Source organism: Leucoraja erinacea, chromosome 11 (assembly GCF_028641065.1).
Source record: "Leucoraja erinacea ecotype New England chromosome 11, Leri_hhj_1, whole genome shotgun sequence".
NCBI lineage: Eukaryota > Metazoa > Chordata > Chondrichthyes > Rajiformes > Rajidae > Leucoraja > Leucoraja erinaceus.
Window position 1 is genome coordinate 51,676,421 of NC_073387.1, and position 16,188 is coordinate 51,692,608.

Genomic DNA, 16,188 nt, shown 5'->3' on the forward strand with positions numbered 1-16,188 from the left:
CTCGATGTGAACCTCTCCTATGACCTGCAAACTTATAACACGAACGCTGGGATAATGTAGAACCAGTGTGAACAGGTGATGGTGATAGTGTGGGGATTGCTGGGCGGTGCGGACTCGGTGGGCAGAAGGGTCTGTTTCCACGCTGTTTCTCCAAACTAAAATGTTGTGAAAACAGGTCAAACAAAAACCCCGCCTGTACAGGCCTGGTCACTTTTCAGAGTGCACGCAGACTTCCGCGGAAATGGGATGAAGTGAAACACATGGGTCATGTGGCACAATGTGCTACAGAGAAGTTGTGGTCTGTATGGGCACACCATGGCTCAGCTGAAGAGCTCAATTCCGATAAAGGCATTATCTCAATCCTCTCAGTTCCCAGCCTTTGCAAAACAATCTTGCATTTGGCTGCATGCATAGCAGCTGAGAAATCAACCAAAGTGGTTTAAAGCAGCTCTCAAGAGGCAGGTGTTATTCAAAACCCAGCATGATACATGATTTAGCCAATTTCTTGCTCAAGTACATAACCCTCGCAGTACCACAAGCAAAATATCTCCTTGAGAAGATTGCGAGGACACTTGAGCCTTGATCAATCAAATTTGAATAGCAAATGTGAACAGCAGCAATTGAGTCAAGAATGTCATCCCAATGGTAATCAGAAACATAGACATAGAAGCAGCAGAACATTAAGCAATGGAAGTGCTTCCGTCTGTAGCCTCTTTAAACAGCCTTGCTCGATCAATTTGGAAGGAAAAAAATCACTGTCAAGACTTGTGGAACTGGAAACAAGTGATACTTGCATGACATTGGAAACAAAATCATAAGCATTTAATCAAATAATCACTGTTATAGGTGAATTATGTTTGGATGGTGACAAAATCACGGCACAAAATGCTGGAATATCTCAGCAAGTCAGGCAACATCCCTGGAGAACATGGATAGGTGACGTTTCAAGTCCGGGACCCTTCTTCAGTCAGGATGCTTGAGTGACTCCCCGCATTTTGTGTCTTTCTTTTGTAAACCAGTCTGGAGTTTGTTGATGTTCTACAAAATCATAATGTTACATCTGAACTGAACGCAGTGCAGACTTCAGAAAGTGAAGGACCACATTGAAGTAAACCTGATAAAGACACAAAACATGAATTGATTTATACACAAAATGCTGGAGTCACTCAGCGGGACAGGCAGCATTTCTGGATCGAAGGAATGGGTGACGTTTCGAGTCGAGACTCTTCTTCAGACCAATTATGGCCACCACACAATAACCAACATTTCTTAATAAAATGACAAAACAAAGTACTCTATTATGAAGGACTATGAGCATACGTCACTGCTGTTTATTGGTTTACTCATTCACTTTAATGAAATCTGAAGAAATAAACAATACATTTTATAACATTTGTTCAACAAAAATATAACAAATATGTACACTGATAAAAGTATAAAAAAAGCATACAGACACGAACTGTCTTTCTAAAAGACATAAGTTACAAGTAGTATCAAAAGTAGGAGGGAACATTAGTTAGTATTACATATTCTTTACAATTATATTTCTTCTTTGTGAATGGACATTGCAGAATATTTCTCTAATACCTGTATGTTTACAATGATTGTGCAGCTTATTCAATATGCTAAACGCCCATTTTGATATGAATACATAGTCCATGAAGTGCACTCCAGTTTTATATATGTGTATATCAAAAATAAAGCCCAAATTACCATTAGCAAATGACTGTGGAAAAAAAATTGCAAACAATCACCCAAGGCTGAAGACTTTTAAATTAGATTTAAATAAAGCACTGAAAAGATTTTTGCTACTATGAAAACTACACAATCTTGTTGAACAAACTGATCAATATGATCAGTTAATTTTTATTTTTTAAACAGCCACAGTAAGACAAGCAGATGCCAGCTACACTGTAATCTGGATATAAAGAAAACTCATCAAGATTTTTTTTTGTTTTTCCTCATCTTTTTTTTATATTCTCTCTTTTATTTACATTTAAGGGGCAGGAAGCATTCACTCCTTCAATAAGGAAGCTTCCAGCAATCATAATACTGTATTTGTTTCAATTTACTGCTTAGTTTTAAAAACCTTGCCGCCCCTATGACTAAATAAAGGCACCAGGAACTAACTATGCCTCAGATTCCTGACCAGAATTAATGGTCAATCACAATCTGGAAAACTAGAACTAATTCTGACAAAAAAACCCCCCAACGAATTTACCTTGTAAACTTTCACCACCAGTTAAGGTGCAAAGACAATGCCACAGTGAATGATGTCAAAAAGTCAAGTAATGTCGTTACATAACAATTAGCCAATGTTAGAAATTAAGACTTTGTTCAGTTACCCTTGATGCAAATAGTTTTTCCAGTCACATATATATGAACGTATACAGATACAAATAACTAGACCAACAAATAAGTAATTAAAAACGACAAGAGTTTGAAAGTTTTAAAGAATAGTTTTGGCGGGGGGGGGGGGGGGGGGGGGGGGGGGGGGGGGGGGGGGGGGGGGGGTTCTCTACCTATTATTGGGTCGTGTCATGGTGATAAGGAGGACGATGCAATAATTAAAAATTATTTGGCGATTTCAAATAAACTGGTAAGTCTTAAATGAAGCAATGTGTATGAAGCAATTTTAAAAGCTACAACTTATTTCTATGCTTGATTGACACCCTAAGTGAACAGTGGCACATTTTGACAGAGTTTTAAGCAACTGAGGAACATGGATGCTTTCAATAGTCAGATGACCTTATTTCATTTACCTTCCCCACAAGTCATTTGTAAAGAGACCTACTGCTATCGTCTTTGGCTGTATAATCCAGATTCCTGTCATTTGTGCAAATTCAGCGTAATAGAGTTTCACAATATAATTTACGCCACACAATCTATCCTACCGCATGACAGCTCAAGGCATTGTGAAGATAAGAATTCCCAAAGAACGTCACTGAAAACCACCCCAAATCCCCGAGTCAATAGCTTTCATTAGAACTAAATAGACGCTAACTCATATTGTAATGCGAATGCCTAAACTATGAAATAGACAGAACATACACACCAAGGACCAAAGAAAAATGGAATACCCTGTTTGTCAAACAAATCTTAAATCAACACATAATCAATGATTTACAGCCCTTGGTTGGCCATCACCTGTGCACAATAACATAATTTATGAGTGTTTCCCTTGTTCAGTCTAGTTATTTGTACACTATTTATGCTCATATTACAATTATGCACAAGAGATTAAATTACAATACAATTCATTAATTAAAACTACTTTAGAGCCCAATATCTAATACTCCCAAAATTTAAAAAAAGTGGCATTTGGCAAGATCAAGGTTACCAAATACTGTACTTCAGATAGTAGGAGTGAATGCAGCTCGACAAAGTTGAAAAACTAAAATGTATTTGATTAAATTACTTTCCACTTAAAGACAACATGGATAGGCTATCACGGTCTTGCCACATGCAGAAAGGGACGCAAAGATGATGTACTTTAAGGCAGGAAACAGAACAAAAAGCAGCTGCCTGCATTCCATGGTCCTAGTAATTCCAGTGCTCCGCAGTTGCCAAGGGAACCCAAAGTTATCCAAGCATCAAACTGCAGAAACCTGCTCATCTTCTGAAAAGTAGAGGATGCGCATTATTATTCCGCAAATAAAACAACATCACCTAAATTTAATCTTAATACATCACAATTAAATCATAAGCAATTGCAAATTAAGCAAAAATTAGTACGGTGAGCATTTTCATTCCTATGGGACCATTTATTGCCTACAACTGAACATTATCGAATTCAGAAATAATTGCAATCTGTCTTTGGGCCTTGAGATCAAAGTCACTGATGACTCCCAAGATTAGGTTATTGTTCCGAAATCAAAGTCATGCAAATTACCTTGTTGCTAACTGCAGGGGGTCATTTAATTTAATTATGGATATTTCTTGTGTTCACTGTATGCGTATTGTCTCTGCATACACACACACACACTGATTTCTCATTTATTATATTGTTTACAGAGATCTATGTTTACATTTTCTGTTGTGCTGCTGCAAGTAAGAATTTCATTGATCTATTTGGGACATATGACAATAAAACACTCTTGACTTGATCATTTATTGATTTGCAAAAGATTGCTGATCTGGAATACTAATAGTAATCAGTACCAGAATTCCGTTAATTGTAAAAGGCAAACATAGACAAACATATTTAGAACAATCTGTCAGACTCATAACAGAAAAACTCAATGCCTGATAGTCATTACAACCATGTGTTTAAATATTAGACAAAAAGATTGTTAAGTGGGAGGCTTTCAAATGTTTGGTAATGAGAGTTAAAGGGCCAATATCATCCGACACATTCATGCTTGCTTAAAGATAACTACATTTCAAAGGATTTGTGGTATATTCTCTATGCCATTTTCAAAATGTGACTAGCATTATTAAATGTTTATCCTGTATCTGTACACTGTGGATGGCTAGATTGCAATGGTGTACGGTCTTTCCACTGACTGATTAGTTTTGGTCGATTGTCACCTGTACCGTGGTACAATGAAAGCTTTTGTCGTGCTAACCAGTCAGTGGAAACACAACACATGATGATTACAATCGAGCCGTCCACAGTGTACAGATGCATGATAAAGGGAACAACGTGAATACCGTTTAATGCAAGATAAAGTCCAGGAAAGTCCGGTCAAAGATAGACCCATGGTCTCCAATGAGGTAGATAGTAGTTCAGGACTGCTCTCAAGTTTGTGTTACCATCAGTGACCTTTTTAATGCAACAAAATTCAATGCACGCATCAAAAGCTTTTCACTGTACCTCGGTACACGTGACTATAAACTAAACTATCTAAGCTAGTGCAGAAAAGGAAATTTAAGTTGCATCAATGTGTTGACTAATTGATAAATGCTACTTATTTCACTTGTAGGTTTCTTCTCATTGAGTAACTTACCATCATCGTCATTGGTTTGAAGACCCTGGTGGTTAAGCTGTGGAAGTCTTGGGTCCGACTCGGACTGTTTATGCCACTGAGGAAAACCGGGAACTTTAGGCTGGATGCTTGACGTTGGTTGACTAGCAATGGGAGTTTGCAGCAATCTGGCTGAGTCAGAGGTTTGAGTTACCATCCGTGACCTTTTCAATGCAACGCTGTAGTCGGGAGGTTTTAAGTGCGGGTGATATCCTCCTTCCTTTATATGTGCTATTGGAATCCCCACGTATCCTGGAGGAGTGGGTGGTGGCTCTCTATACCTACCATCCCGTTGTGCTGCAGTAACACAATACACTAGCATGAGAGATAATCATTGTTACATTAATCAGGTTCATGAAAGGAAACGTGAAAAAGATTAAACATAGAACAGTGCAAAATGTTAGAGAGTTCAAAAATAAAAAGTCTAATTTAAAACAATGATCATATCAGAATTACATGCAAAGCTAGGACATGACACAAAGTGGTGGAGTAACTCAGCATCTCTGGAGAACATGGATAGGCGACATTTTGGTTCGGGATTCTTCTTCAGACTGGAGAGGAGTCCTAGCCTGAAATGTCACCTATCCTTGTTCTGCACAGTTGCTGCCTGAATGCTGAGTTACTCCACCACTTTGTATCTTTTTTTGTAAATCAGCATCTTCAGTTCCTTGTGTAAAGTAGCATTTGTTTACATATCAACATTTATTTGTCATTAAAATCAGCTTTTCATATAAATTCTCACAGAAATAAATTCTTAAAATCTCGCAACATTTGGTCCACCATGTTCTTGAAAACATTTCTTAACCATTACAGCCAATGCACTGCCCCTTGTGACAAATCCGTTTGTGAAAACATTTCGCTTCATTGCTTTTATATTTTTATTGCAAATTAATTTAAACCTGTGACCTCTGATTACTGACTCGATTACTGAGTGAGCAATGTCTCCTATTTCACTTAGAAAACTCATAGTCACCTTTAGCTCTTCAATTAAAAGGCATTTTAACTCCCTCTGCTTTAAAAGGGAAAATCCTTGTTTCTCCATATAATCAAGGCCTATTTTCCATTGTCCATTTCTGGCTAATATATCTGTATCCGTACCTTAGGATCGAATGTCATTCCAGACTTAAGATTCTGGGTCAAAGACCCTTTGTCAGTCTGATGAAAGAGGTCTTTGACTTAAAATATTAACTTTATTTCTTTCAACGGATGCTGACTGATCTTATGACTGTTTCTGGCATTTTCTGTTTTTAATCACAGCTCCAGGGACCCACAGTTTCAGTCTCTAGTCGAGGTGCTGCTTGGAGCCTGTACAATCCATCTATGACCATGTGGATTTCCTCTGGCTTCCTTTGGCTTCCCTCTGCACCCCAAAGATATGTTATTAGGTTAACTGGCTACTGAAAAATTGCTACTTAGTGCAGATAAGCAACAAAGAAATCAAAAGAAGAAGTTGATCGGCAAGCGTGAGAAAAGAAAGTTGGCGGTGTTGGGTTGGGCAGTGACAAGTGGAATTTAATGCTGATAAATGTCTATTAAACACTGTAGCTTTACCAGACTCCACTACTTCCTCTGGCAAACTTGCCCCATATACCTACCATCCTACCCTCTGTGTAGAAAAACATGCCTCGGTTCTCCTTAAAATCTTTCCCTTTCACCTTCAACCTATGCCCTCTGGTTTCAGACTCCCCTACCCTGGAAAAAAGACCAATAATATTTTGTATCCATGTAATCTATTTTAATCCTCAAGTCATACAATGCCCCTTATGATTTTATAACCTGATATAAGGTCATCTCTCAGCCTCCTTTGCTCCAGGGTTAATAGCCCCAGCCTGCAGTCCCTGCATCATCCTTGTGAATGTTCTTGCACTCCATCCTCCCCACAGAGTTGCGACCAGACTTGCTTACAATATTCCAGGTGTAGTCTCACTATTGTCCCTGTGGCACCAGAGAGGCAACACACCATCCTGGAGTCTCATTCATAGCCACAGAATCTCCTTCCAAACCATCGAGTATCCCATCAGTACAGTCCTAGATATCAGAGCCAGTCGTGGTGCCGTATTTGGCTGCCGCTGTACTCCTCTGCAAGGCTAATTCCCCCCAACACAACCAACATCTCCAAATCTACAGAAACAAAGAACTGCAGATATTGATTTATACGAAGGTTAGACAAAATGTTGAGTAACTCAACGGGTCAAACAGCATCTTTAGACTTTAGAGATACAGCATGGAAACAGGCCCTTCGGCCAACGTCGACCAGTGATCACCTAGTACACTAGCACTAACCTATTTACAATTTACAGAAGCCAATTAACCTACAAACCTGTATGTCTTTGGAATGAGGGAGGACTCCGGAGCACCCGGCGAAAACCCACACAGGGTGAACATACAAACTCTGTACAGGCAACAACCATAGTCACGATTCAACCCAGGTCTCTGGTGCTGTAAGCAACAACTGCGCCACTGTGCCACCATCTGGAGAAGGGTCTTGACCTGAAACGTCACCCATACTTTTTCTCCAGAGATGTTGCTTGACCTGCTGAGTTACTCCAGCACTTTGTATCTATCGTTCCAAAATAAGGTACTTGTTACTGAGGCCACAGGGCAATCTGCACCTCCTGTCCGTCCCTGCTGTCTTTCCTAGTGGACACCTACCTTTGATGCTTTTAGAGACAGGAGGCTTAACTGAGAGCAATTACCTCATTTCATTATAGTTGCCTTTTGCATTAAACTCAATGGAAGAGAAAACACTCCCTGCCACTTGCCTGTACCATTAAACTTCCCATCCCAGTTCAACCTCCCTGTCCTCACCCTCTCACACAGTTCAAACACTCCATAACATAAGCTCAAAGAACAGTATTTTATCTTCTGCCTGGGCATTTTGCAGCCCTTGTACTAGATTAAAGTGGCGAACCTTTAGGGGGTGTCGCACTGTGGCGACCTAATTGACGAGTTTAGAAGAGTTTAGGAGAGTTTGGAAAAGTGTCATGTTGAAGACCTCCTTCGACTATGTTGAAGACTAGCTTTGACTATCTTAGGGAAAATTGAACATCGAATAGTAGAGTGAAGACGACCTCCTTCGATCTCCTTCGACCTCCCTTCGACTATGTTGAAGATTATCTACGACTACCTTTGATTACCTTTGACTACCCTCGATTACCTACGAATAACATGCCGACCTACTACGACTTTCTTCGACTAAACTTGCAAGTAAAAAAGATATAGATTTTTTCCATGGCGACCTTTTTTTACTCACGGGCATTTTTCAGCATGTTGAAAAATACGCCACGACCTAGCTGAGGCCTCGAGTACGTGGGGACTACTCTCGAGCATGAAGGAGAGTTACAAAGACCTCCTAGGACCTCGTGTCGACCATGCTGCGAGTATGAGTCGAGGGAAAACTCTTCTGAACTCGCGGATTAGGTCGCCGCAGTGGGACAGCCCCTATTCCAGTTTGGATCACAACTGGTAATTTCAAATGGAAAATCAAACTCAATTATGTTTCTCCATTGAGTTAAGGAGTCATGCCACACGGAAACAGGGCCTTTGGCCCAACTTGTCCATGCTGCCCAATTAGTCCACCAAGCGTATCCCATTACCCGCCCCTGCCTGCATTTGGCCCATATCCCTGTAAACCTTTCCTATATATGTACCTGTACAAATTTATTTTAAAACTGATTATAGTACCTGCCTCAACTACCTCTCCTCAAACAGCTTGATCCATATACTCACCACCCTCTGTGTGACAGATTTGACCCTCAGGTTTCTATTAAATCTTTCTCCTAAAACCTATAGAGTCATAGAGTCACAACATGGAAACAGGCCCTTCAGCCAAACTTACCAACATGTCGCATCTACACAAGTCCCACCTGCCTGCATTTGGCCCATATACCTCTAAACCTGTCCTATCCATGGACCTGTCTAAATGTTTCTTAAATGTTGCGATAGTACTATGTCCTCTGGTTCTTAATTCCCTTACTCTGGGTAAAGTGTTCCACTGTTCTATTTCGAACTCGTACGTTCATGGTCAGATACTTCGAAGCCTAACAAAGTATTATTGCAATAAATTAATAACCAATGCTGTCACTTTATAACAGATTTATATAAAAATTCATAATGAATGTCAGATATTTATACACAATTTCTCTTACCTATGAGACCCTTTTCTGTGCTTGAAGTGACTGCTTTGCAAGAGGAGTCAATGTTTGGTTTAGAATTTGAAACATTCTCACTGCGTCCGAGAGCTTCAGCTGGAGATTCATGCAAGCCCACTCGGTTTACCGTCCCAAAGTCTGTTTCACACTTGTTCAAGTGGGAATTTGTTGAAGACATCCAGCTTTCCCTGGAATGAACACATTCAATGCTGTCTTTAGACTGAATCGGACTAGGGCTTTTAGTCTGTTTTCCAGAGTACAAGTGACAGCCTGTGGTCCGAGATTCTGTCAGTTCAATTTCTGCAATTGGTCCATCTAAAGTATGAGTATATTTAGAAGCATTTAGTAGGTCCCAGTTTTTCTGAGTTTGGATAGTCTGGATGTTGTCATGGGAGTTGCTGGAGCATGAAGTCCAGCTTCCACGGCCACTGTCCGCTGCATCAATTGAGATGTGATCATTGTGTTCGCGGGCCAACTCGTCATTACTTGAAGATGTAACTGCTGTATCCATAACCAGGCACCCTCGCTTTTCAGTACTTAAAATTACAGAAGAACTGAAGGGGAAAACAAATGTGTCACTATTACGAATGACCAATTTTTTTTATTTTTTTTGCCATGTTGGTGATTAACCTCTTATGGATAAAACCCCGATTCCCCAATTATTTTGAAGAATCCGCAAAACTTTCAAAAAAACGTTCACCTCATTCAAGCGATGAGGGAAGGGCAAGAGGGAAGGGAACAAGGACAAAGGAGAAGTCTGACCTCGATGTCAATGAAATGGCGTAAAACAAATAATTTGTTCCTGGATCCTTGTTGAAAAACACTGAATTTAAAAATTGCACTTTGATGTATTTTCAATAAGATTATTTAAACTTCATTGTTACCTATTCTTCAAAAGGTCACCTATATTGGATATATGTATTTCGTAATTGACATCGTATAGATTGCCACAGAATGAAGAAAATTCAATTTACATCTGATTTTGTTCAGAATGAACGTTATACAAAGCCATTGCTTGTTCTCAAAAACCCATTCTCACCCTAATCACTGATTTTCACTCCCATCGTTATACAACTGTAAGGTTAATGATTTTAAATATGGGGAATACCATAAATTTGACACCCATTTTTAATACCAAGTACAGAAGAGCGAGTTACACAAAACTGCAATTTAATATCAGTGTGTTTTAGGTAATGTTGTGAAGAGCGATGATGAAATGATCATAATTCTGTCCTCAATAATCTTGTGTAGATGTCAGATGTGATGGTGGTCATGTTGTACAATTACGTCTACCGCGATGGGTTGGAAATGAACAAATTAACAAATATAACAACGTACTTCAATGACATAACATTCACATATTTTCCTCATCTGTGCTTACATGCGAGTAAATTATAGTAATTAGACTAGTAATTGAACCTTTGTGCAAGGACTATAAACATTGTTCCTAATGCGGAGTAGACAAAATATAAAATAAACTAGGTACTTATAAGTTACTTAACGTGAATATGGTTTATATTGCATAAAATAACTTTACAAAAAGGTTTTCTGACGGTATAAGGTATATTTGGTATTCGTTTATTATTATCACATGTATAGATATACAGATGGTTCTGCTATAATGCGATTGTTACGTTCCTAAGAATCCTCTTGTTATAGAAAAGTGTATAAGACAAACAACAGGGAAAAGTAGATTAGGGCGAGAGAATTTCAGACTAAAAAATATAATTTTTCAGTGCGGTATTTTCAAAACTAAAGATCTTTTGAATAGCTTTAAGCTTATTTTTGTTACTGCAAGCTAAAGTTACTAAAGGTTATTAAATAGAATATCTTAGCACAAAAATCAATTGAAGAACTGCTTGTCAATGTCATCCTCAATGTACATCTGCAGTGAAATTAACTGACCGAGTTACCTAATTCATCAAATGCATAATATCCAATTCATGCTATGGAAACACATTATAGTAGAACTACTAGCACAGCAAAAAAAATGTTTTCATGCTAACCAAGCAAATCATACCAACACGAGCTCTTCAGTTTAAGAATAAGGAATAAGCCATTTAGAACGGAGACAAGGGAACACTTTTTCTCACAGAGAGTTGTGAGTCTGTGGAATTCTCTACCTCAGAGGGCGGTGGAGGCAGGTTCTCTGGATGCTTTCAAGAGAGAGCTAGATAGGGCTCTTAAAAATAGCGCAGTCAGGGGTTATGGGGAGAAGGCAGGAACGGGGTACTGATTGGGGATGATCAGCCATGATCACATTGAATGGCGGTGCTGGCTCGAAGGGCCGAATGGCCTAAACCTGCACCTATTGTCTATTATCAGATAATGAAAAAGAGAAAATAGGCAGAATCAGAATGTAGTGTTAGTGCCTCAGAGAAAGCGCAATTTTTAAAAAAATGCCTAGGCCGCAACGAGGTAGATTGGAAGATCGGGAATTCATCCTTAGCATGAGACATTTGTTCCAAGTGTCTGATAATGGCAGAGAAGAAAATGTTTTCGAATTTGGCGGTATCTTTCAAGTTTTTGGGAGTAGAGAAAATGACTGGGGTGAATGGTCCTTGATTAATTACATTGGCTGCGTTCCCATGACAACGTGAAGTATAGATGGAGTGGGGGGGGGGGGGGGGGGGGGTGGAAGTGGTGGATGAGGCTGGTTTGCATGTGTTTTTATTTCTTAAAATTAAGTTTGGTCATGTTGAAATGGAGAGTGTAGGCATCAAGTTATCCAAAATAGAGTTTACCCAAAACAGGGACAATTCTAGAGGCTTAATTTTGAAAAATGACAAAGGAAGAAGGAGATTCAGGTTGGGAGAGGATGGTTTACAAAGTAAATTGTTTTGCCTATTCTTCTGAAGCAGTTCCATGGGGGTGAAGCCACAGTAATATAGAAACCCGATAGCCCAATGAAAATTTCTTAATAAAAGAGCAATCCAAGTAGAAATGTCTGATGAGATCTAACATACAATGAGACAGCTATCATTTGTTTGAGGATAATAGAGTCACCTGTGATCCTCCATTAACCTTCCAGAAATTTAAAAAAAAAAAATTTAATTTAAAAATTGTCACCTAGCTCATCATCCTGAGACAAACAATTGTAAGGTATCATTATTTTTTTATTATCTTAATACCTTCATCTTAATAAATTCCTCACATTCATCCACTTTTCAGACCAACAGGTATCTCCCACAATTTTTGGTGTCCAAAAAAAAGTTGACATATCTTATCTTTGATTATGCAACTTCTACAGGTGTACGTATATTGACTCGAACACCCAGGAACGAAAAAGATTACAAAAAGTGGCGAATACTGCCCGGGTACTGACCTCCCTCCATGGAAGGAGTGCTGTCTCAAAAAAAGCAGGCAGCATCATCAAGGGCCCACAACACTCTCATTTTAATCCCGCCATCGAGAAGAAGGCAGGGGAGTCTGACAACTATAACATTCAGCTTCAGGAACGGCTTCTACCCAACAACCATCAGGCTATTGAACACAACGGAATCCAACTCAACTTTAAACTACAAACTTCCTCGGTTGTGCCACGGACTTTGGGCTTTTGCACTATATTGTTTTTGTTCTAGTTTATTGGAATTTTTTTGTTTGTTTATTATATTATCTGTTATATACTATGTTTACAAACCTGCTGCTGCAAATAAGAATTTCATTGTTCCGTTTCGGGACATATAACAGTAAAACACTCTTGACTCTCGAAATCACCCAAGGTTCATTGGAATACAGATTGCCCAAAATTCAGCTCCCCCCGCCACACACAGAGGAGTGCTACTTTGCCCTTACCTTGTGTTTGGTTGTGCAGACCTGCTTGCATGGTGCATACGCCTTCCACCAGCTGGGTCTGCCGCGTCTGGGAAACTGATGGACGGCGGCAAATATCTTTCATCCTGCATAGCAATGCACATGGAATCAGCAGAGCAGTTGCTGACAATGCTGGAGCGCGATGAAATCTCACTGTGACTCGAGTCGGAGAAATTGTCGATTCTTGTGATTGGAGCCAACACTAAATGTAAAATAAAATAATAAAATTACCCATTTGCTCTATAGATGGTAGTTTGACACTGTAATCATTTTTGTAGTAGGCTGTGAATGTATCCATCACATTACCTTTGTAATAAGATGGTGCAGGTAGAGATTTGTGCACTAGTGTGCAAAATACATTCAAATAGCTCTGGTTGAGTTGAGTATATTATCATGTGTACCAGGGTGCAGTGAAAAGCTTTTGTTGTCACCTCCAATAACTAGTTATAAAAGGTATGGATTGCCTCTGATGTTGAAAGAATGTGTTTTTCAGAACAAGGCTGAAGAAGGAGCAAGTTTCAATAGAAAGCCTGGAATTCTGGATTTCCAAAACGCTGTGGAGGTTTCAAACTGAAGTACACTTCAGTGTGAAAGTCCATTTCAACAGGACGTCAGCCCAGGCATTAGGCTGATAGACAGAGCTGGACTGCATTTTGGGAGGGGAGGCAAGTGAGAGATGAAGAATAAATTCTTAGGAGTATGAAATGAACCTGTGGCTGCTAGCGGGATCTCGGGGGGGGGGGGATATAGGAGGAATGCCTGATGCCGTGTGTGGCGGCAGGCAGTAGATGGAACTGTTTGGTGAACTCTTGTAACTTGGTCGGTGCCAAAACGTGGAAGCACTTGTGTACTGCCTAGGTGAAGTCTGCTATATGATTTTATCAGGTTGCATGCAAAACAAAGCATTTCACTGTACCTAGGTTGTTTAGTTTAGAGATACAGAGCGGAAACAGGCACTTCGGCCCACCAGGTCTGTGCTGACCAGCGATCCCCGCACAATAACACCTGCACACACTAAGGACAGTTTACACTTACACCTAGCCAATTAACTGACAAACCTGTACGTCTTTGGAGTGTGGGAGGAAGCCGGAGAAAACCCACGCGGTCATGGGGAGAACGTACAAACTCTGTACAGACAGCACCTGTAATCAGGATCAAACCTGAGTCTCTGGCGCTGTAAGTGCCGTAAGGCAGCAATTCTACCACTGTGCCACCGTGCTACACAGGTACATGTGACAATAAAATAACATCATCATCAGTTCAATGCAAAATACCACGTACTTAATTCTGCTTTTGTCCCCTAGATGCTGACTGATCTGTTAAGCATTTCTTGGCACTTTCTCTTTTTTATTACAACATAGAACAGGATCTTGATCAGCTGAGCAAATGGGCTGAGTAATGGTCAATTGAGTTTAATGCAGATAACTGCGAGATGCTGCATTTTTATGGAAGTCAAACTTGGAGAGGGCCTACACAGTGAATGGCAGAGCCCATGGAAATATTGTAGAGCAAAGGCATCCAGGAGTGCAGGTACATGTGACAATAAAGTAGATAGTGTGGTCAAGTAGGCCTTCAACCATCAGGGTACTATGTAGAAGTTGTTACGCATGTACAAGATACCGATTAGACTGCATCTGGAGTATTGTGTTTTGCATTGGTCACCTATTATAGGAAGGATCTTGCTAAGCTTGAAAGAGTGCACAGAAGATTTACAAAGATGTTTCCAGGACTTGAGGGTCTGAGCTATAGGGAGAGATTGGGCAGTTTAGGATTATATTCCTTGGAACCCAAGAGGATGGGGTGTGATCTTATACAAGATCATGATGGGAATAGATAGGGTGAATGCACAGAGTCTTTTACCCAGTGTAGGGGAATCAAGAGGGGAAATATCTAACAGGAATCTAAGGGACATATTTTCCCACACTGAGGGAGGTGGGTATCTGGAATAAGCTGCCAGAAGAGATAGCTGAGGCTGATACTATAACAACATTTAAAATACATTTGGACACGTACATGGATAGAAAAGGGTAGAAGATGCATATGGACCAAATACTGACAGGTGGGACTAGTGCAATAGGCAAATTGGTCCATAGGTCCTATTTCTGTGCTGCGTTTCTGGGGTCTTAAAAAATAAGTTGGCCCCACGCTCTTTGAACAAGACTAAGGAAATCCAGTTATTCAAACTTAATATGAGGACATAAGCAATACACTTATTGGGGCAGAAAGGCTCTCTACACTATTCTGCCTGCGTTAAACGCAGGTTCCGCAAGGGTCGGTGCTGGGACCCCAGTTGTTCACAATTTATATAAATGATTTGGAGGAGGGAACCAAGTGTAATATATCAAAATTTGCGGACGATACAAAAATGGGAGGAAAAGTAGGGGATGAGGAGGATAGGAAGAGTCTGCAAAAGGATATAGATAAGCTAGGTGAGTGGGCAACAACTTGGCAGATGAAATTTAATACTAATAAATGTGAAGTCATTCACTTTGGGAAAAAAAATGATAGGGCAAGTTATTTTCTAAATGAGGAGGAGCTGCGTTGTAATGCAACGCAAAGGGATCTAGGGGTATTAATACATGAATCACTGAAAGTTAGTATGCAGGTGCAGCAAGCAATCAGGAAGGCCAATGGAGTTTTTGGCCTTTATTGCTAGGGGGATTGAGTATAAAAACACGGAGGTCTTGCTGCAGCTGTACACAGTATTAGTGAGACCACATTTGGAATACTGTGTACAGTTCTGGGGTCCATACTTAAGAAAGGATGTACTAGCCCTGGAGGCAGTGCAGCGAAGGTTTACAAGATTAATTCCTGCAATGAGGGGATTGACATATGAGGAAAGGTTAAGTAGGCTGGAACTCCACTCTTTGGAGTTTAGAAGAATGAGAGGCGATCTCATTGAAAGATATAAGGTCGTGAGGGGCCTTGAGCGGGTGGATGCACCGAGGATGTTCCCAATGATCGGGGAAACTAGAACTAGGGGACATAGTTGCAGAATAAGGGGGGGGGGGCTCTTTTAAAACTGAGATGAGGAAGAACTTCTTCACCCAGAGGGTGGTTAATTTATGGAATTCACTGCCCCAGGGAGCAGTGGAAGCAGAAACTTTAAATATATTTAAGACTAAAATAGATGGTTTGTTAGCTGTCAAGGGGATAAGGGGCTACGGGGAGTGGGCAGGGATATGGACCTAGGTATTGTTAGTATAGTAAGTCCTGAGTGATCTCCTGGACAAGTGTCGATCGCCTAGATTGGGGTC

The 16,188-nt window shown here is 40.1% G+C and overlaps 1 protein-coding gene across 7 annotated transcripts in view; it reads right to left on the reverse strand.

Annotated features, from left to right (window-relative positions):
- Nucleotides 1–1,296: 1,296 nt before the first annotated feature.
- The window catches only part of LOC129701809 (rap guanine nucleotide exchange factor 6-like), a 286,480-nt gene continuing 271,588 nt past the window's right edge, over nucleotides 1,297–16,188 (reverse strand). For 5 of the 7 annotated variants that reach the window (XM_055643264.1, XM_055643261.1, XM_055643263.1 and 2 more), the window contains 4 exons: nucleotides 12,914–13,133; nucleotides 9,116–9,672; nucleotides 4,950–5,282; nucleotides 1,297–3,619 (listed from right to left, as the gene is read on the reverse strand). In XM_055643264.1, coding sequence (XP_055499239.1) covers nucleotides 3,594–3,619; nucleotides 4,950–5,282; nucleotides 9,116–9,672; nucleotides 12,914–13,133 — 1,136 coding nt within the window. In that variant the 3' untranslated portion in view covers nucleotides 1,297–3,593. The remainder of the gene's footprint in view (nucleotides 3,620–4,949; nucleotides 5,283–9,115; nucleotides 9,673–12,913; nucleotides 13,134–16,188) is intronic. The other 2 variants (XM_055643266.1, XM_055643262.1) reach the window with 2 other exon arrangements.